This window comes from Excalfactoria chinensis, chromosome 6 (assembly GCF_039878825.1).
Source record: "Excalfactoria chinensis isolate bCotChi1 chromosome 6, bCotChi1.hap2, whole genome shotgun sequence".
Taxonomy (NCBI): Eukaryota; Metazoa; Chordata; class Aves; order Galliformes; family Phasianidae; genus Excalfactoria; species Excalfactoria chinensis.
Window position 1 is genome coordinate 27,560,228 of NC_092830.1, and position 23,146 is coordinate 27,583,373.

Consider the following 23,146-nt stretch of genomic DNA (forward strand, 5'->3'; position numbering starts at 1 on the left):
TTACTGGGGAAAAAAAAAGTGAAGTAAAGCGAACCAGAAACCCTGCCAAGTCTTTAGCCAAAAAGTATGGCAAGATTCTTGGGTTTTACTCACAGTATTTTTGGTTTTCAGGTTTTGATTGAAAATAATTGAGGAAAAGAGACACGTTCAATTATAGTATTGATTCTAGGGACAATATGTAATAGCGTCTCCCTAAAGCCATTTCTAGATCTGCCGTCTTTTCTCCAGAATTCTTTTTCTTTCTCCAAATCATTAGATTTGAGCAATGTGTTAGTACTTTGGAATTTGCCCTAAAGCTAGAAAACAGCAGAGTATTAAATTTCATTTGGCCTTGTACTTTTCTTTCCTCTTATTGCTCATTGATAACAACAGATTAAGAACTTGACAAAGAGAAGCTCTTGGTCCACCTACAGTTTGGCCATATGTCTTCATGTCTTGTCACATAGGCAGCACGTACTCCTGTTGTACCACTTTGCAGTGTGCTTGCTTACTTGAAAAGGGGCGAATGCTTTTGGGATGATGACACTTTGGAAATCTACTGTTCAGAAGAGCTGGGAGTGCATTTTGTACTCAACCTGCCAGGATTCTGGACATCAATCCAACTTGAAGCAAAGGAACCCACAAAAGTTCCATGATTTCACAGATCTCTCCTACTACAATGTCATTCTACTACTGATGGACAGACATGCAAATAGCCCTGTCCTTTTCATTCTTCTCTCCATGCCATATCTGAGGATGCCCGTATTTTAAATGCAAACCTATCTTGTCACGTGATACTGGATTGTCTACAGACCTCCTGTCATGCTTTCTTTTACCCATCATAGCCACATAAGCATGCTGTTTCTATAGAAAAGAGCCTGTCTTTGCACATCTGACTTCTGCCAGAATGCTTTTTGCTTTCTCCTTTTTTGTCTTCCCCTGTTGTTGATGTTGGGACAAATGCGTATCTCACTCTCAGCAGCTAATTGAGTATGATTTTTTGGGCAAGGAGATGCATTGATGCAGTTATGCTTGCTGGTTCTGAACGAGTATTTTATTCTCCTCCTTTGTCTTTCTCCTCCTGCCCCTCTCACTCTTCTCTGCCTTTCCTGGCTGATTTGTAAAAGTCAAAGAATGAAATAAGACATTTGTTCTCTTCAGGTTTGTGTTTGAAATACAGCACAACAATGGTCAGAAAAGGTTTGCTCTGCAAATCTGTTTTTCCACAATGCCTTTTTCCAAAATGCATGAACTGAACAACAAAATTATTTCTGCAATGTTAGACGTTATCCCATGGTGATTCTTTGCAATATTCTGCAACAGGGAATGTGAAGACTCATCCTTCCTTAATTAATACAACGTACAATGCCCATAGGCATATGGCACTCATCAGCATAACTTATACATTCTGCCTGTGCCAAGTTTCATACTGGCATCCCCTCTTTGGACAATTTAAGTTTTATTTTTATTCATCTAATGCTGCATTCATTTATTAAATGATGCGCTCACACTGAAGCATTTCAGAAGCACTGTGTTCTGCCTTGGACTCTGTTAATAGGAGAATCACTGAGCCTTAGCATTTCAGGCATGTTTTATTTGCAGTTAGAAAATGTTCATACAAATGAGGGGAATTAAACACATAGTAAATTGAGAATCCTTATTCTGGTGTTAAACCTTGCTTGAGCAGATTGCATTTAGGATACATTTGATAGGAGACAAACTGAGAGCAAGGAGTCTTCTAAGCATTCACTTCCATGGAGGGAAACAATAACTTCAGCAAAATCCTGTCTGTAGGACTGGCTGATGGTTTTGCTGATCATGTGTTTTGCTTTTCTAAATTGAATGTAAACATGGTTGATTCATGTTTCCTGAAAGACCATAGCCATAATCTATAGTGATTCCCAACCTGCATGACTTTCAAAGGAAGACAGCCAAGCACTGAGCAAACATTAATTAACTGGACTTCATAATGTAGTAGGCACTAACCTCATTTTAAACCAAATGCAGGGGGAGAACCGAAAGTCACTCAATATCAATGATCAGTCTGAGAACAGAAACAAAAACTCTGCTTGAGTTTCACAAACTTGTCCAAAGCATAGCTGGCTAGGAAATGAAATTCCCCTGATAAATATATGTATGTGTGTATGTATATGTTTTTCTTACCCCCAAAAGCTGCAAACTACAACATCCTCCCAAATTTAGATTTTTGATTGCTGAAATGGCTTTTGTATGAGGTACTTTCAGTATTTTCAGTTTCCCCTCCCTATGCTATCTTCTGTGTTCTTTTCCCCTTATCTATTCCAAAACAAAAAGGATGGGGAGAATGAAGACAAAGCTTAAAATGTGTCCTTTTAAAAGTTTCAAAAATCAGATTTTATTCTTGTCTCCTCAAAGGACTTGAAATCTGAAATACTGGGGGTGTCCCATCCATTTGCATGCAAAATAGAATCAAATCACCACATCCTTTTGTTGGAAAATGTTTCAGACTTGTCTACTGTTAATTTTACAGACCTCTAATTGCAGGTGAATCCCCTCTCTATTTTCTATAAACACTTTTCTCAGAACTTTGCTGTCTGTATTGGATGCACTTAGAGCAGGATGGAATACTGTGTGTTGAAGCTTTGAGATCTTCACAACAGCAACATCTTAAATCAGTGAGCAACTGCTGCTTTACTTTCACCATATCTGCTTTTACCCTGGTTCAGGTGTATGCTGATGGGTCAGAGCAGAGAAGCAGCAAGCTGCATGGAAGCAGCTTATTTAGTTTGTAAGTTAGCAGCAGGACTGTGACTACACCTGGGAGCACACCCGCTACGAGTGCTGCCTTGACATAGCTGACAGATCAGCTCCCCGTGTGAGCCTCAGTCCCCAGGAGAAGTTATTTATGGCACCGCTGGGAAATTAAGATGCCACCTCCGGCATATGTTCTGCCGGTGCTGCTGGAGCTTTCAAACACTGACAGGGCTGCTGGTAAGGTTCTTCACCCTCCTGCCCACACACTTTTTCATGATTGTATCACAAACTTCAGTTATGTTTATTGGGATTCATAGTATAGGCAAGTAAGAAATGCCAGGGGATTTGAAAAAGCTAAGACCTATTAGCTAGATGAGAATTAGAGAGGAATATTTGCACTTCCTTAGGTTTTGGTATTAGCATACAGAATAAAGAAAAATGTAATCCAGCAGTGGCTTTGTTCAGTTGATTAATATCCTTTAAAGGCATTCTCAGGTTCAGTGACATTTCTTTCGGGTTTCTGTTAATTTCTGTGAAATAAAGAGTCACCTTCTTTATGCTACGAGAGGAGGGGAAAAAAGGTTTGTGTGTAACAAAGCCTGCTGTCTTGTGTGGTTTCTCTACTAATCTGCAAGGGGGCTGAGTTTAAATATCAGCCTGTTCCTCGGTGAACAGATTAACACGGACCTCTTTCCTATTGCTGCACTGTTATGTCCGTAAAATTTGTAGCAACTTCTTAGTTTTAGGATCTCTAATCGATTTTGAATTGGCAGAAAACTGGTTTAGATGTCCAGCAGGAAGCAGGTGTGGAATGCAGGTTGTCAGGTGTGTGTATGCATATGTATGGGAGATTGGTAATCACAGCCTGATCCTCTGATTAATCAGCTGAGGCAAGTATGGGGTCAGCTGTGGGAGTACAGGTGAGAGTGATGTAGCTGTGCTCCCGGAAGGGGTGGAGCTTGACTCCATCCCCTCTGAGACCTCATTTAAGGGCTGACTCCCACTGAAGCAGTATCTCTTGGAGATCTCTCACCAGTGAGGGCTGCCCCAGCTTCTTCAGCCAAGGCACCACCACTGGTGAGTTTTCCTTTACTTATTCCTTCTGTACATTTGCTACCATCTGTATATTAACAACCAATACAATATGTATGAACACACAAGCAAAAATTGTGAATATGCAAGTTTGTTTCCTTTGGTATTTCAGACAGAACACCTCCTCAAGATGAGCTAAATCTCACAACAATTAGTTTTACCAATGTCCAGAACTGTAGCATCACAGAAATTAGCACTGGAAAAGACATAGGAAGATCAAAGGACCTGGATCATACATTTTCTTACAGTATCTTCCTGCCAAGCTCTTTTTCTAAGCTTTATTTCAAATATGCTATGCAAGGAGGTACTTTATCCACAATTCTTCAGAGCCTTTTCACATTCTACCCCATCCAGCAGTGTCTCCCCTGTTCAGCCACAGAGATTAATGCTGTGTTTGTGTGTTTAATGAATGCATTCTTTCTTCAACTGTATGTATAGTTTCCCCAACTATATTTGTTTATTTCATGTCGTTAGCCTGAGTGTATGTAGCTTTTGTGTGCATTGGCTATTACTTGTGCACAGTCAATACTTGTTGGATCTAGTTCTAGGCTTGACTCCAGTAAGTAGCAGGGAAACAGACAGAATCTCCTTGATCATCTGAAGACAACCCCAGTTATTGGTGCTGAGGAAAATCTGATGTCACTTATTGATACCTTGGCAACACAGAGGAGAAGGTAATCAATTGAGCCATGTTGAAACAGCATTTATAATTCACCAATGGCACTATATGTTAGAAGATCTGCATCAGCTGACCAGGAATGGTCTGTGTCAGTTTCTGCTCCCTCCTGCCCTCTTTGTTGCTTGGGTGAGTTGATCACAAGTGCTGCTTGCCTGGCACCATCCACAAGGGTTTACTCGCTTTTGGAGCAAGATACAATTAAAATTGCAGCATCCACTTATTTGACTGCAGTTGCCTAAAGCAAAAGGATGTGTTTTTCCCACTTTACATATTATTACACAATAAATGTACTTTGTTCCTTCCTATTTCCAGTCCTGATGCACAATATCCTGCTAAGCAGTCTCCATCTGTTTCCTCCATCTCTGGATATGAGCGGTCACAGGTGCATTTCATTTGACATCCTGGATTCCAAAAGAGTGTCACCGAGTTGTCATCTTGGGGAAGTTTCAGTTCATTTTAAAAGTTTTGTTGTTGTTTTCAAAGCCAGAGTTGCTGAATGTTGTCTTGGCTGGTTCAGAACAATGCATGTTCCTGTGCCACATGCTCAGTCTAGCAGTTTCCAGACCAAGTTTGAAAATCTGAACACCATGATCTGCTTTTTGACCTTATTATAAATCCTTGACTATTAATGTTCCCGAGTTCTAGTGATAACTCCTTTCCACCCCCCATATGAATGGGTCCAGAAGATGGAGGAGGAAAGTATCTCTTATCCTCTGCTTATGGTTTAGGAAACTGGGATCTATGGCAGGCAGTCTGAATTGCTCAGCATTTTTGGTCTAAGATATGAGAGTAGTTAAATCTCAGTGCTGTTCTTTATCATTAAAGCCTGATGTCTGGATAATGGGTAGAAAAATGTGGCTTGTTCCGAGGAGAGGCAATGGAGTTGGTATTATCATTGAGTTGTGATGTTCAGTAGGGCATGGAGCCCAGGCTGAGAGTCTGTGTATTTCTTTTTCCTTTTCTTTGCATATTTAATTTTTGAACTATGCAGTGTCTTATAGGAATATCTACTTACAATGCAAAGTACTGTGTTTTCCTTGCCCTTCTTGCTTGCTCTCCCTCCAGGTCAGACATGAAATATTACCAGAACAGCATAATAAATATGCATCCATGCACAATGCTTTCCCCTAAAGATAAAGATATTGTGAGGGTCTTGTCTGTCCTTCACCTTTCAAGATCACAGACTGTTCTCCTGAAATGGAGTGAAGATCTTGTGAAAATGAAGAATTACTGTGAAAGCAAGAAAAGAAAAGCAGCAGAAGACAGGGACTGTGTAACCACTGCATCCTTCCTAATGGGATTCAGAGGTAGTTTGAATTCTTAATTGGCCAATGATCCTGTGTCAGCTGCAACATTAGCTGCAGGCTCCCCATTTCAAAAACTGCCTTTGCAGCAGTCAGGGAACATGTCAGCAGGAAAAAATGACCTTTCCTGTCACTTCTGGCTGCATCCTCTTTTCTCAGCGCTTTTTCATCCGAGTGGTGATAAATGAATAGAGATGGTGGAGGGTGTTGATTTAGTATTGTTTGTCACAGTGCAACTGCCATTTATTTATTTATTTATTTTATTCAGCACAGGGCCATCCAGGGCAGCAGCATACATGGTATATTTTGTGGAACTTGATTTGGTTTGTGCCATTTGAAGCTTGTGCACATCCCAAACAGAGCTGAGCTGTTCCTAGAGCCTGAGGTATGACCATGTAGCAGGAAAAATGTTTTCAAGCTATGGCTAGGGATTCTGGGGGTTGTTAAATACTCTTTTCTTTGTAACCCTCTAAAATAGAGGTGTTTGTAAGTCAGAGAGCAATGAAGCTCCTTCCCAAGAAGTCTGCTTTGTGAGCTCCACTTGATTGTACAGAACACGCAAGGAAACTGTAAGTCACAGAATTCTGACATCCTCGTTGTCATGTTTAAGTTGCTAAGTTGTTTTGCACAGTGCATTCTCCAAATGTCCTTGAAAGACAGAAGGCATGAGAAAATATACAACTGTAAAGGTGTCTGGTTTCCTTCTTGTATTGCTACGCCTGAGTGGTTGTTGCAGTGTGATCTCAAGACCAGCAGAGTTATCATATGGGATGAGGAATAGCTTTACAATCTATGCAAGTGTGCTCTAGGACCTATGTTCACATCTTGCTTTTTCCATTACCTGACTTCTTTTGCATTCTTCACGTATAGCTTCTCCAGACAGAAAGGACTTGAGGATGTTTACTGAAAACACCTGTGTTCTGGAGGTGGATGCACTGCAAAGCACAACCATCCTCATTGAGGGTGGGAGCAGACATAACGAAATGGCATTGATGTGGATTTGCTTTGCAGTCAGAGGCTCTGAATAGAAGGGAACTACTTGGTTTGGGATAAGGAAGGACAACTGAAGCATTACTTTACAGGCTTGTTATCTACCCACAGATAACAGGAGCTTGTTTTGCTTTTCGATAGCAGGAGATTGGTTTGTGAGCTTTTCCACTCGAAGTACAGTGTTCAGTGAGCAGAGAAATACTGGGAGGTGCTGTATGCTGGTCTCTTTGTTGTGGCTCTGAAAAGAACCATTAGGCTTGTCAAAAATAATTAAGGAAAAAGAATTAGATGGCATTGGGAAGGAAATTCAAGCTAGACTGACATACTTCAAGAGATTCCTATTCTCCCTTGGTGCTTTCATAATAGGAATTTTAAGTGCATGGAATCCACAGAGTCTGGGTTTACAAACACACAATGATAATAAGTATTTTGGCTTATATTCAGAAATGCTTAGATTCCCCTACTTCCAGTCACTTTTAAAATGGATAGCAATCTGGTGGCCTCATATTGATGCTTTTTTTCTGGGCCAGGAGTGGGAGGAACCCAGGAGGTGCCAAGGGGGAATGATGACAGCTTGGCATTGGTGACATGGCCAGTGGTTCTGTGTAAAAGGCTGGCATCTGGCTTCCAGAAAAAAACACTGTAGAGTGTAGCCTCTAGGGTGACAGCTGAATTTACTAGAAAGCCTGCTAGGAAGGGCTATTGGGTTGCGGACTGCAAAAATGTGCCCTCTTTCTGCGCATTAGTAATGTATTTTGCTGTATCCCGTAACGTTTTTCACTGACATTTTAAGGAATGTCTTACCTGTCCTACTGCCACTTTTAACTGTGCACCAAATCTTTCAGAAGATTTGACCTCAACAATTATGTGGTCAAAGGGACTCTGGCCTTTTCTGACATTCTTACTGATAATGAACAGCATTTTCTTCCTTGTGGCACAACCTAGAAACTGATGGACGCAATTAAGGAACAGGCTATTTCTCACTGGGAGTGCAGTGATGAAAACTTTTCCTGTGCGGTTTTGTTTTTGTTTTGTTGGTTTTTGCTATAGTTCGAAGTGTGCTGAGAGTGGGTTCACTGTTAACATGAAGCTCTAGTTAACTAGATAAGCCGCTTTGAGATATCTCCACTCTGGGTGGAGATGTGTTGTAGGCAGTTGTTTTGGCATTTGCAGCACTGGCTGATCTTAGCCAAATTCTGGGACGTATGTATGTTTGTTGTTTTAATTGCTTTGTTTTTTCAGCTCCACAAAAATTCATCAGAGCATCTGTATTTTGCATGTCCATTTTTAATTTTTTTTTCTTTCAAAATGTTTTAGCTGTTGATACCCTTCCCCCCCCAATGATTAAGCAGCAAAAGATTGTGATGGAAGCGCTTCATAGCATTAGGGAATTGTGGATGTTGGTTGGCTCGGAGGGAATCTATTATTTACAATCTACTGTATCAAATTCAGCTTCCACCAAATTAGAAACTGATTTTTGTCGTTGTCCCTTTTTAATCTAACCCCTTGGTTAACTCAGGAGAAGGAGCTCCATAAATCACGTGGACATCTATGGATTTCTTTTCCCCTGCCAGCCATTGCTAGGACTAAATGTTCATCTCCTACTGATTCTTATCAGCCAGAACACTAAGAATAACATTTCTGTTCTGGGCTTGACTTTCCCTTTGCCAAGAGGAAAACTGTCTTTGTAGTGTGCCATGTGAAACATTTTTAGGGAGTAAAAGAAAAATGCACTTGAAGATTTGACTTGAGGTGTTCAGCCCCTAAGGTTTAGAGAAACTCATGCCTTATTTCATGACAATCAGGGGCTATGACTCGGAGTGAGTAATGAATACTGTCTTGCAATTTCTTGTCTGAACTTCACCGTGTGTGTACCTGATTTGAAGATGGGTAAACTAGACAAACAGTTGCAAGATTGCCCAGCAAACAAGGGACAGATCTCACCACAATACTCAGCTGAATAAAACCCCTTTTTAATTTGCTGTCTATAAGCGTTTGTCTGCTGTGTCTTCATCTTTCTTGCAGTATGAAAATACAGCTTTCACTTTACTGAATCTCGTGCCATCTAGCTTTGCCACCACAGGAATGGCTGCTGTAGTCTTGCTTTTGTAGGCAGGGACAGGTGGGCTTATTCACCAGCTTCTGGGAAGGTGAGTTAAGATTAGCAGTTGGCTTCTGAGAGTGGGTTATATAGAAACAGAGGAGACTACAAAGAGGGCAGAAGGCAGGGATTTACGTGCCTGGTATCACAAAGTTGAACTGGTTTTGCTATCCCTTCCTCTCTGGTCCATCTGATTACAGCCTTTTAGCTCACCTCTTTACTCCTTTTTTTCTGTCTTTCTCCCAGGTCTGTGATGGGTTTGGATAAAGAACCAGACCTTGTACACATGGAAGCCCGGACAGCTGATGGACGTGAGTGCCTGCAGTCGATTTTGAAAAAATGTACTTTGAGTCAAGAAAGGAGTGGGAATTGAAATTCACTTTGCTCATTTTGTCTTTCCATTTACATTTTAATTGATAGGAAAAATGTGTATCATGGGGTTTGATGTGAGGCTTATTCTTATCCTTCAAACCTGGGGGGAATTCAGAGGCTGCAGGATGTGTATCTGTGGAGAACCCGGGTGGAAGCACAATCTGTTGGGCTAAGGAGCAGTCTGTGCTGTTCACTATTTAGCTGTTCTCAGTATCACGTATTTTATGTGATACATGTATGAATCATAAACAGCTGTGCTGCCAGTGCTGTGCAGTACAGCCACTGTGTGTTTCCAGAAGCGTTCACAACAGCTTGGTTTTACCAAGGAGTATGAAAAATTGCTTACAGTCAGACTTCTCTACCTAGGATGTCCCTATGCTCCAGGTACTGTTTGACTCATTTTGAAAGGACTTCTTAGTTTTGCATAGGATGTATGAACAGGTCCTCTGTATTGGAAACATGACCAGAAGAACTGTCTGTATTTGAGATAATGAACGGGAAAACAAAACAAAACAAATTTTAACCCCTTGCTGAAATGAATATAGCTGTAGATTCCAGTGGAACTAAACTCCAGCAAATAAAATGTGTATTGAAGTTGAATTTTTCCACCACTGTTCACAGTGTTTTAGGCATTTCATGCAGGAATTTTAGCATGGTAATGCATGTCGTGTAGCAGAGACAGTGTTATTCCAGCTCAGTGCTCTCCAGCTATGGAATGCATCCCTTTTATGCTAAAGGGACAGTGTAGAAAAGCAGCATAGGACTGAAGTTGTAGATTTCTAGGGGGAAAGGGGTTTCATTTTTGTTGGTTACAAATTTTCTGTCTTAGTTGAACACTGCATAGGCTAGGTGCTGTGTGAACAAGCTCCTATCTGTCAGGGTGACTTCTCTGAGGCTGTGGATCTTCCAAAATCATTCATGGGCCTCCCACTGCTATTTAGTGATGGCAGCTGAATAAATAACCAGGCAATAAAGCTTAGGGGTGACAGCTGTTTGTTGAGTATGGAGAAAGAGCAAAACAAGCTTGCAGGTGCGTGGGCAAGGTAGGGAGGCTTCTTCAGTGCTTTTGCTGCTGCATATGTTGTTGTAGAGATGCTAGGGGAAGTGGCAAAAAGCAAGTGAAAGAGTAAGCAAGTAAGTAAACAAAATGCTGATGAAATCTGTTTTCAAACAAAGTTTAAACTAGCTCAGCCAGCTATTTGAATACTGGATGCGTCAAGGCTGAACGTGCTTCATTTGAAAGATGCTTCCCCAGTTCCCAGACAGCTCTCTTCCTTCGGGCCTTGTTTCCTTGGGGCGTGCTGTTTGTTCTTGTTTTAATGTATAAATTCAGCATTTTGAAATTGGCAGATGATGGCATAGAGGGTTTCCCTGAGAGTCAGACTTGAACAGTAGTCAGCAATATAGGCCCATAGCAAGGCATTGTCCCTTTAGGAGGGCACCAGTGGGCTGTACTTGCCTTGCTGGTGTGTCCTGCTGTGGGACAGCAGCGAAAAGGCTTCTCTCCCAGCCAAGCATAGCACAAAAGAGCTATGTTGCTCTAATTAGAGTTTTTAAGGCTTAAAACAATATTAGCTTGTGTTAGAAAACACTGACTGCCTCAGAGCTATGGTCTCACCTGGTGTGATATGGTGCAGCTCTGCGTGTTTAGGAACTGCAGGCTGAGCTTTTCTCCTGGCTGGCTCTGTAACAAAAGTGGTACTTCACACTCTCAGTGAAGTGGCTGAGGCACTTACACCTGCTGGAAAATGGGTCTCTGCAATTATCTCCTCTTGATCAAAAAGTTTGTGACTAAAGTTTTCCTCGGTGGTTGGCAGAAAGAAGAGGAGGCTTTTTAATTCCTCTCAGGTTGGTCTGTGGTTCACTTATCTGATGCATTAAGAGACGCAGATTTGATTATTCCCATTGCTCAGCTCAAGATGGGAACTAGAATTCCCATTCCTATCCCTGACAAGAACAAATCGGAGTCTTGTGTACTGTACCTTTGGCCTGGGTATAATAGCAGGAAGGACAAGGCTGAAAGGAAGGGAACCATTACAGATACGGGGACACAGTCACCCACTGGTACTCTTGAGAATGTTCAGTTAAACTTCCTGATGTTCACTGTGATAATTTCCCTGCTCACAGGTAAGATACAATAAACAATATTTCAATTAAAGGGAAAAGAGTTAATTTGGGAAAAAACAAATAACAACAATAAAAACCCTTGAAAAATTAAAGAAGACAATGGTAACTAATTCCTATGGAGTAATTTCCATTCCTGTCTACGTTCCCACATCCTCTTTTCCAGCCATTTTTTCACCCTTTCTTTGGTGTGCTTCCCTGTCAGATTGATTTTAGTCTAAGCCAGTCTGCCAGAACAACTTGTTTCCTTCAGCTACCCTTCTTCCCATTAACCATGCTGTCTATCCATGCCTGCTCCAGTTGGCTTGTTAATGCTGCCTGGAGGAGCAGTCCCTGCTATGAGCCTGTGCTGCCCCGTGTCACCACAAGTCACAGTAACCTGCCACACAGACCTACCCTTAACAAGCCTTCAGCACAGTGGCAGATTTGACTTCCAGTGTCTCCCTTAAGGGATCAAATCCTTGGGTTTCACCCACAACAGAGCCTCATGGGCACCTGCTTCTCCCTGGAGTTACCCAGTCATGGCTGATGGGCAAAGAAGGGACTTTGTGGATGTCTTAACTTGCACATTTCACTGCAAATTTGAAGAATTTACCTCAGCTTTATCACTTCCAAAAAGAGTATAAATACACTCTGAATTTTTAACATGGGAGACCATATTAATTTGCAATGAGGGAGTGTTTTGAGGAAATGGATTTGCCTCTGCAAAGCCATTCCCTAATCTGGAGTGTGATAAATTTGCAGGAAGGGTTGTGCAGAGGTGTGGATGTTGGGATTGGAGCTGCAGCAAAATGTCTGGGCTGCTCAGTGTTCATATTGCCTCATTCACAGATGGGCTGAGAAAGTAACTGGATATTGGCTTATAAGCAAAAGAAGCTGTTGAAGTCAGTTAGGAAGTCTCAACTCTTTATGCATTGAAAAGGAAGAAAAGGTGTGGGAAAAAAAAAAAAAAAGTATGTAATTCTGGCATTGTCTGGAACATTATACAAAATGGAAACAACCCTCAAATCAAAGCTAACTTTTTGTAAGGCATACATACATGGTTAGTGCCTAGCTTTGGCACGTGCCATACTTCTTCCTTGTGGCTCTGCAAAATAGGGATGAAAAATGAGCTCACTTCAGAGAAAAGGGACATAACAGCTTTGATGGTAGGATGTTCCTTTCTTTTTTGTTGTTCATCTTCTGACATTACTGTGTCGGAATTTGGCTCCTCAGCTTCTGTTCACTTGAAGAAAACCAGTCTTCCTGGCCTGGAAATCTTTGCCTTTGCATTTTCTGAGTTTTGCCATATCCTTATTTTAATTGTTGGTTTGGATTTTTCTCTAATTTGATCCTCTGGCCTTGCAAAATGTCCACTTGGACATTAGTTATGCTGGATGACTTTTTTTTCTTGCCCAGAAGTTACTATTTGTTATACTCTGACATATTTTTACCTGATTTTTAAGGTACTTTTAAGGGAATCATTTTTCATTTTCTGTGGGACATCAGGAAGAAACTCAAGACTAAGCTTGATTTTGAAGCAAAAGGCAGACAGATTTTAAGACAATTCTTCGTGCACTTGTTTTCTTTTGCAGGTTTTGTGTTGTAATATACATGAAAATAAGTAAACAAGAGACTAAGCAGAAAATGGGTAGAGCATGACTCACCTTCTCCACCACCAGCTTCCCATGAATATTAATCAGGTGCCATTTTTTGAGTGTATTTGATTGCTGGTGTAGCACACTCAAAATGACACATTTCTCAGTAGGCAGGAAGCTAGTTGTCATGTCAACACTTGTGGTTTATTTGCATTTATTTGTGACAGGTTTTTATTCCTCCTCCCATTCTGTCACTCAGCAGCAGCAAATTATCCCCTTTTCCAGTGGGATAAGAATATCCAGGCGACTGTGTGGGAGAACATACTGGAGGGAATGAGCTTCTAAAAATACAGCTCCTGACCTTTCCTCCTTGTTCTGCCTAATTTTAGTGCTACCTCAAAGAACAAATCAGGGCTGCTGAGCTCTTTGGGTTGAATGGAGATTCGGGGAACCCTCTTGTTTTCTGAGAAGTTGCTTCAACACCTTAGATTCTACATGCAGGACATAAACTGCAACTCCAGACCAAGTCTGTACACGTCAGTTGATGAAGAGCTTCAATGTATCCCATCTGAAAATCTGACTTCTCTGCTGCTGCTGGAATTTTGTGTTGGAAGAAAGCAAACCTCCTCTGATACTCCAGTTATTTGACAGTGTCTCTAGGTCAGAAATATTCTAGTGTGTGCCATATGCATTAATTATCCCGAGATAGTCTGAGCTGGAACTGGCAACCATTGCTGCTGCTTCAGCATCATCAGTGGGACCACCTTTCATTTCAGCACCAGATGTATGCAACTGCTTTAAATCAGCTGTGTAGCCTTTATTAACCTGGAATTCCCAATGCCTTTAACAGGTCTGCAGCCTTGAACCATGGAGCTTCAGTGCATGAAGCTAGGCATGAACCTTAATTAGATTAAAGCTTAATGGCTGTGGTGTTTTTTACAGTCAATACCTTTGACTTTCTTTGTTTTTTGCCTTGCATTCTAAGAGTCAGTAGGTGGGAGTTCACAGTGGAAAGCAAAACTGCCAAACTTGGACAATTTTGTTTTTGAACCTGAGAAGGTAGATAGGAGCGTCAGAGAATCTCAGTTGTGTCCCCTGCTGCTTTTCAGTTAAACACATTTTGCTGTTTCCAGAGACACAGACAAAGGACAATAACAAGTTTCATGGGATGAAGAATCCTGTAAGCAGCTTTGCTAGGCTACTCCTCTTTTGAAGTTCTCTTTTATCTTTTTGGGCACAGTTCAGCAAGATCCTTACTAATAGGTGCTATCATGGGACCTAAAAAGCTCTGCATCAATCTCACCTCAGCCATTATAAGCTCAGTTTTCTTCCTGGATGGTATGTTCTCACCCTTTGTAGGAAAGTCAACAAGTGCTTGAAGCTAAGAAGTCTGTAGAAGTGCTGCAGTGTAAAAGATATGACCCTTTTATCACCGCAGCCATCATTTTAGTTGTATTTTCATTTTCTTCCTAATTTGCACTTCTCAGAAAAACAGTTGAAAGGCAGAGATGACATATTTAGATTACATACATCCAGAGACACAGCGCTGTGCTGTGATTGTTCTGTTTCACAATTTTTTTTTCTTAGCTTGAGTGAAACAGTGCTTAATCCCCTCTAGCCCCTGCCAAATTGTTGGAGGTGATCCTGTCTCTGCTTAACCACTGAGCATCTGGCTATATGACTTCATTCTTACACAGGCCTCTTTCTTGTAGCACCTTGTCTGCCTTATGTCTTTTTTCCCCTCATATTCTACTTCCAGTCTTATTCCTTCTCTCAAACAGTGCCAAGGACTGACAGGGCATCCCATTACCATGAGGGTCTTCCTGTCTTCTCTCCAGACAGAAGCATTCATCAGTTTTCTGCTGCATTAATTATTTGTATCCACCATTTTTAGTTTGAACTCTACTTGCCTCAGGAATGTCTGCATAATGGGGAGGAGAACAGTGGGTGTGTAACTGTGATAAATTCCTGTTTCCAGCGAACATCTATGGTTTTAAAATATGTAAGTAGATCTTATGCTAATGTTTAGGGAGCTGGAGAAGAGATTAAGACTTCCCATTAGAGACCTTCTTCTGAACTGCTGATGGCATTTTCATACAGCAGTCTCCTGTATGGCCATTTCTCATGTGTACGTATTCTCCTATTACAGACACCCACTATTTGACCTGTCGGATCCAGGAATGCTCAGAGACCAAAAGGAGTGGGCCATTTTCACGCTCCATTGACATCAACTCCCTTGTTGTTCAGGATGAATATATCTTCATCCAGGTACGTTGACTTGGTAAGAACATGACATGAATTCTGCCTGCACAAGATATTTGTTCTGTGCAAGAGAGGAGGCATATTTTTAGGACAAGTGCATGCGATCACAAATCACAAGAGCAGGGAGTGAGTGTGTTCCTGCCTGCTGTAGATTGACTATGCAGTGTGAAGCAAAACAATTGATGTCTCCGTTACTCATTTGTCTCATGTTGAATCTGATATATTTTGAAAGTTCACTCATCAATAATCATGAGGGTCCGTTTGTGTCACAGAAACTCTAACTTGCTATTGTTGTGTCTACTTGGAAAATGCAAATAAGCTATTGATGAACTGAAAAGAACAGAGAAGAGCAAAGGAAAGGAGTGAGTGATCATTTTAACAAATGGAAAGTTTTATGCTAATTTGACAGACAAGTAATGCTAATGGATTGAACAAAGATTTGCAGTGGGAGGTAAACAGCAAAGAGATTGGAAAAAGATGTTACAGGGCACCTTCAAAGTAGAAGATGGTTGTAAATTTGCCAGCCAGTTGATGATAGTTTTGTAGATAAGGAGAAATTGACAGAACTTAAATGAGAAACTGCCTGTTTATGAGTTTTTCTGAAAAAACGTGGGCTGAATGGAATGTGGCCATCTTTCCCTATTTCTTACCTATGGAGTTGTGAAAATGAATCATATGATATGAAAGAGTAATTCCTGAAGATGTGCTGAAAATGAAGACTGTACTCTGTGTTGCAGTAATTCCAGGATATAGAAAACTCTGGAGACAGGGATTATACACATGCTGATGGTAACCAGCTGTCCCCCTTCCTGAATAGGGTAAATGAAATGAGATGAAGCTTTGATCCAGGTAGTAAAGGAAAGATACGTACTTCCTTTTTGACTAAGACTGGCTTAAGCTAAGCTCCTGTTTCTCATTCTTGAGGGAGCATTTTTCTTGAATGCATCCAAATTGGAAGTTCTGCTCCACTTATTGTGAAATTGTGAGTTTACTGGGATGGCTGATAAATTCTGTGGTGGGATTAGGTGGAGGACTGCATCCGTATGATCTGGGAAGACTGCAGTATGGAAACTGTGTGCATATGAATAGCACTGAGGGTCTCCTCCTTTTGTGCAGAGGAGCGAGCTGTCCTGGAAAAAACTGATTACTGTTGGAATATACTGGAAATGTATCCGCTGCAACTTAGCAAGTCACAGTTTCACTAGAGGCAACGTCTTTCCAATTGGTATATTTTACAATTGGACGTACTCTCCAAGGAGTATTTTTGAGAGATTGTTTTTATCTGGCATTTTATACCCATGGCTGAGGGTGTTGCATAACATCCAATCCTTTATGGTGAGCACAAGGCCTCACAGGTGTCTCTCATTTCATAGCTCTCACCTGTGTTAAAAGATGGCTGATCTATTTAGAAACCTGGGCTCACAGTAAGGATATATGCCTGGTGTGTGTATGCCTCTGCCTCTGAAAACAGTCCTCCAGGCTCAGTAGTAGCTGCTAATTGCTTCAAGTTTAAAAAATAAATAAGCATGTTTGTAAACAAACATGCATGTGTATATATATATATAATACTTCAAATGCCTTGAATATCTTTATCACTGTTTTATTTCATCATAGTGGATGTTCAAAGTGAAAATCATATACCAACACTTCTTAAATTTTTTAAATGCACAAACTGAATATTTCTGCAGGTTTGGGGAAAAGGCTTTCCCTTTCACAGGTTTTCTACCACTCTTCCTTCCTGTTCTACATCCCACTTGTGGGATTTCCAGCCATCTGTCAGCCTGTACTGGCTGTAGAAACTGGATGCTGACTGAGTCCGTGGAGTACTCCACTAACACTTCAGATTAGCTGTACACACCTTGCTGTACTAAAAGTGTGTTCAATCCACTGTGTTCAGCACGTAATCGATGGACTATGCAGCGTTTGCCTGGTACATATGTAAGAGAGATGTGTCCTGGATGTATTAGTCTCACAAACCGTGTGAGATTGCTGCTTATTATGGGATGTGTTTGATTTGCTGTGCACAGTATCTCATGCGTGTCTTTCTGTCTGGATAGTCTTGAACAGGAATATGGGGGCCAGCTCTTCTGAATTTCAAATATTAGACAGGTGAATAAATAAATATCAGTTTAAGTATTAAGAACCTGGTGAGGCTTAAGAGCTGCATAAATTATAGGTGTATGAGTTTCAACCTGTCTGTGCTGGAGCAAATCAGAAGAAACATCGTAAAGTAGAGAGTAGAACATTTCTTGTAATGTTCATCTTGAAAGCATTCAATTTTCAGTCTAAACTGGTAGTCTGTGTTCCTCTAAAGTTGAATAGACAGATGAAAACCATCAGAAGCAATTGATTTTCTCTCAGAGACTTACTGCAGGATGCAAAAGATCTCTCTCTGAATGTGCTTTTCTCATCAATGGTAGAAAGTGCCTAATTATAGCTTTGAGAAGACCCCAACTTTTCAACAGCTAAAATTAAGGCAGGTGTATCCCAGCTATTTATATCATTTTAGATTATCTGTATGCAATTATTCACTAGAGCATATCCCTTCTAATCAATTTGATAAGCAAGTCTGTAGATTCCTGGGTATCATGAACCTGTATAACTTTATACCCAAAGCAGGTAAAATATTATGGTGCATAATGCACAGGGAAGGAAGAATATGGAAAATGTTATAGAGCCCTTAAAAATAAATGATTCCTGTATGTGAAGTGTTGTTATGCAGCACTTCTACAAGGATCGTCCAGAATCACGGTGCAAAGAAAGAAAATGAGAATGCTTGAAAGAAGGTTACTTTTAAAGAGAAGCTGAAAAAATTCAGGCTTGCTTACTAGGCATATAACATAGGTAAATAACATATTACATGATGAAAAATGTAAAAAGTAATGAAGAAGGAGCAAAGAGATATCTATGAGGAGAGAGTAGGAAAAATCCTTATGAATAGGGTGGTAAACGATTACCCTCTTATTGACTGACTTTCTATTGGATTGATCAATAGTTGTTGAAGAATGCCCAGCACAGCTCTAAGATTGGGTAATTCTGTATAAGTTGATCCATTAAGGGAAAATTGTGCCCTCTGTTATGTGTTGAGATTTTTCTGTTCCTGGAATTGCTCTGGTGCAGCCGGAGCCGCTATCAGCTCCTTTTTTCATAGGTAGTACTTAAAATTCATAGAGCTTGCAGTGTGAATTGTGTAGTTGTAAGAAAACCTTGGAGTATGATATAAAGCGTGAATTTGTTTACTGTACCAAAAAGGAGCCAATGTCATGAAAGTAAAGGAAATATTAGCTGCAACTTTGCCATTAAGGTCAACATCAGTGATGTTCAATTATATAGCTGTGCGATAGAGGATCCAGTAATTTCTGATGATTGTGCCATGCCTTTCCTTATAAGTGTTGTCATATAGTTGCTGCACAATTTGTATCACTTCCTAAACTCAGGCACAGAGACAACCTGAAAACTGTCTGTAAGAGTTGACTTCCTGACAGTTACCTGAACTGCGATGGTATTCTCACATGCACAGCCTATGTTACAGGACTCAGGGGTCAGGGATTGGCTTTCATTTTATGTATGTACCTAGTTTATTGATGGCTTATAGAATTTCTACGGTAAAAATAAATCAGTATTGTTCTGGGGAAAAGATTTTTCATCCAAGTCACGTATCAGGGTTTCTAAAGGAAATGCTCAAGTTGCTGAAAAGAAACTAGAATGCAATATGCTTTAATGAAAATGGGGATTATTTTGCAGAAAATTGTATTTTGAATGGGAAGTGTTGTTTGGAGGGAAAACTTATTTTTCTCTAAGTAAGAAAATAATGTCAGTGTCGTAGCTTTTTAGAGTAGCTATGAAAAGGAAGAGCAGAAACATTCTGTGTAACTCTTCTTGCCAACAAATGAAGAAGTTCCACTGAAAATGCAAGAAAGCATGAGAAATGTCCTCACTTATTGCAGGAGTGGAAAAGTCTGGGATGAAAAACTTTCTGTATGGTTTTGCTTATTTGTGATGGTCTGAGAATTAATGGAGGTATTAAAAATGGCATTGCAATTGCTAGGAATCAACTGTGCTGTAAAGCCCTTTTTTGGAAAGCAACATTTATGTGGGCAGACCTAAAGCTGGCAGAGGGAGCTAATTATTGCCATGTCACTCCCAATTACATAATGGTAATGTAGTTATCTCAAGTGTGATATGTCAGTGGTTGCGTGGAGTCCTGCGCTGGACAGGTCTGACTATCAATGGAGCTTGAGGACATTTCCCAACTCAGTGCAGACCTCACTGAGGACTGGATTTTCCCACAGATCCCTAGGTGTCGGGTGAGGGACAGTAATAAAGATAAAACTCTCCACAATGTGTAGCGTGAAGGTTGCTGGCAGTACTGATGTTACAGCGCTGGTGGCCTGAGGATGCGAGTGAGATGAAGTTTACAGAGATAGGCAATATTTTTTATGAGATCAGAATTGATGGAGGTAGAAAATACACAGATAAGCTTTTGGACATACTCCTGAGATCTTAGGAGGAAGGATTTGGTATGTGAAAAATATCTCCCCCAACTCCTGCCCCTCAGCTATAGACGTCAGTCTCATAGAACATGCTTCTCCTCCCTATTAATCTTCTTGTGTTCTCCCTGTGTAAACTCACTGATGTGTGGCTTTCGTCCCAGAGGTCATGCCAGTCCAGCTCTGCATCCAGTTAACTCAGTCCCCATTTCTCCCTTAGGTTTTTGTCTCTGTGAGTGCTGAAAGACCCTCAAGGTAACTTTGGCCTGTTTGATTTGAGCTGGCTGTAGGTCAGTGCAGAGATGTGCAGATGGGCAATCAATTTCCATCACAACTGTTTTTTATGTCTTTATTTTTCTCTGGGTTGGTATAGGAAATCTGTACCACCTTTGCTGAAGTCCATTTGAAGTGTAGCTCAGACTTTCAGTGCTTCTGTGGCAGTGACTGAGCTTATGGGCACAACAAAGTCTTGTGAGTTTTAGAAGAATCTAATATCTGGTTTGAATTTGCCAGCTTTCTCTGGAAGTCTAAACAAATTCTTTTGGAGATCGTTGTGGTTTAACCCAGCAAGCAGCAAAATGCCACACATTGTTTTGCTCACCCACCTCCCAGTTGAATGGGGGAGAAAATAGGAAAAAAAGGTAGAACTCGTAGGTTGAGATAAAAACTATTTACTTAGGAAGAAAAGGAAGAGAGAAAAAACAGTAATGATAATTATATATAAAAAACAAGTGATGCACAAAGCAATTGCTCACCACCCGCCAACTGATGCTCAGCCAGTTCCCGAGCAGCAGCTGCCCCTGCACTGGCCAACTCTCCTGATTTATACCTTTTTCACATTATATCATATGGCATGGAGTATACCTTTGGCCAGTTTAGGTCACTTGTCCTGGTTCTGTCCTCTCCCAGGTCTTCGTGCCCCCCCAGCTCCCCTTACTGGTGGAACAGTATGAGAAACTGAAAAGTTGAAACATCCTTGATTCTATACATCACTGCTCAGCAACAACTAAAGCATCAGTGTGTTATCAACGTTGTTTTTCTTCTAAAGCCAAAACATACCAGCCACAGTCAGATCTGTCCCAGCTGAATCCAGGACAGAGATAGACACTCAAATCTGTCTTTAGGGCTAGAGGCTGGTGGCCTCACCTTGTAAGAACAAGGAATGGCATCTGCAAGCTCTGGTTGAAATGGGCCTCTTGTGTACATCAGGCTCTGCTCCATTTCCAGTTTAGATGAGAAGTTCCTTGCACCATTAACCAGAGAGGCATGCTGAGAGGCACTACATTATCACTTTCCAAGGCCTTTTTAGAGTGAGAACATGGGAGCCTCTTTCCTTTTCTACTCCCATACCATAATTTATCAAGGTGTCTAACTGTAGGCTGAAATTCATAAGAGGGTCTTTCGTGCCTGGTCCCCACGTACTTGCAAGGCATTCCCATATTAATCACTGCTATTGTCTCTTTCCTGGCCCTTTCTCTTGGAAAGATTACTTGGCAGCTTTTTGTGCTATTTCATCTGTGATTTGACCTTCTGGGAACCCCAGGTGCCACAGCTGTCTCTTGAATCTTGATTCCTCTGGTTTAGGTTGTCCTGGGATACATGAAGGTTTCATTCCGTAAGGCCAAGCTGCTCTGATGGTTGTCCTTTCTTTTGAGAAAGATATGATGAAGGCAGAAGTGTAAGGTAGCATGGAAGAGGTGTCTTGACTGGTATTAATTACTCTCCTGAATGGAATGGGATGGCAGCATGAGAGGATAGAGGTCACTCACAGCTTACATATGCAGCAGGAATTCCATGTGAAGAGTTTAAGTCAGAATGTTCTTATTCACCCTCTGAAATAATTTTGTACTTGGAAGTTTTTTGCTTAATTCAGAGAAATGTACAGCAGAGCAGTGTCTCAGTCTGCTCACTCAGATGAGTAAGAACAAGCAAACCCAGAATTTCCCCAGATGTTCCTATGTGATGTAGCTTAGTGCAACTCTCATAATACAGATCCAAATAATTCCTCTGGCTCACAGGAGCGAACATTTCTGCCAAAAGCTGTTGAAGCAAATCAGTGTTCTTTCTCATCAGAAAGTCTCCTTAGAACACACAGATGTCAGCATTTGCCCATAATTACTGGTAGCTTCTTATGGCACCTATCAATGATATAATGTTTTCTGAATGCTTGGCATCTCATCTGTGTGTGCCCAAAAATTGTAGCTGAATCAAATTCTATTTTAATCCAAACTGATATCTTTATGAGTACCTTTTTTTTTTTTTTTTTTTTTTTTTTTTTTTTTTTTTTTTTTTTTTTTTTTTTTTTTTTTTCCCAGTCTTAAGAGAAAGAAAAATATTGATCATTTCTAGCTTAAGATCTTAGATGGGGGAAATTTTCTCTTTAAGATTTCATAGTGTAGAAGACGTTCATAATTATTGTATAAGCTACATGTACCTCATAGGAAAACAACGTAGGATGAGATGTAATGGATTTAAGTTGTGCCAGGGGAGGTTCAGGTTGGATATTATGAAAAAATTCTAAGAAATAGTGGTGATGCATTGGAACAGGCTGCCCGAGGAGGTAGTAGAGTCACTGTCCCTGGAGATGTTCAAGAAAAGCATAAATGCTACACTGAGTGACGGGATTTAATAGGTTGGCGGTTGGATTGTAGATAATCTTAGTGTTTTTTCCAACCATAATAATTCTATGGTTCTGCTTTAAGCTTAGCTCAGATAAATAGTTTATTACTATTACTGCTTCTAGCTATGGTTATTTAGAAAAATTGGGTAGTAAGACATAAGTGTATGTTTCAGGTTTATGAAGTATTTAAGGCTGGGCTGAATGATCATGCTTTGAAAGAAATAGTAGGTGAGTAGATGTTGATCACCAGCCACAGCTGAGATGGTACTAATTCATATGGATACCCAACTTCAGCTCTTGAGCTGTCAATTTAATAACTTAAGTAGGACTTTTTTTTTGTTGTTCACCTCTAGTGAAATGGGATAGAAGGGGAGAAATTAAACTTTGATTTCCTGGTCTGAAGCCTTCTCATTATTTTCATAGAAGCTAAATGCACCACGTTCAAATATATCTTTCTTTCCTCAATTTTTTAACTAGGAGCCAAAGGTCTTAACAGAAATCAATCAGTGCAATTTATTTTTAACTTCAGCCTGCTTAGTTCTGATTGATTTTTATCTTTGCGATCGATAGCGGAGGGAATGGCTTGACGGGACAATGGAGCACTCTCCAACTTGTAGGGTTTGGTCTTTGAGTCTTTTATTGAAGAAATCATTAAAAGCTTATTATGAAACTAATAGGATGAAGATGTTTAAATGATGAACATGATTACACCTGTTTTACTGGTGAATAATGTCTGCCACAGCTGATCTTCTCTTGCCCCTATTTAAAATGCTGAACATTGCTCCAGTGGGGGAAATTAATCCATACAGACAAAAGAAAGTGC

General features: G+C 40.6%; 1 protein-coding gene across 1 annotated transcript in view; it reads left to right on the forward strand.

The window, feature by feature from the left end:
- SORCS3 (sortilin related VPS10 domain containing receptor 3) overlaps positions 1 to 23,146 on the forward strand; it is a 256,024-nt gene that overhangs the window by 167,738 nt on the left and 65,140 nt on the right. The window contains exons 6-7 of the mRNA XM_072339830.1: positions 9,125 to 9,189; positions 15,101 to 15,219. Of these exons, the coding sequence (XP_072195931.1) occupies positions 9,125 to 9,189; positions 15,101 to 15,219 (184 nt within the window). The remainder of the gene's footprint in view (positions 1 to 9,124; positions 9,190 to 15,100; positions 15,220 to 23,146) is intronic.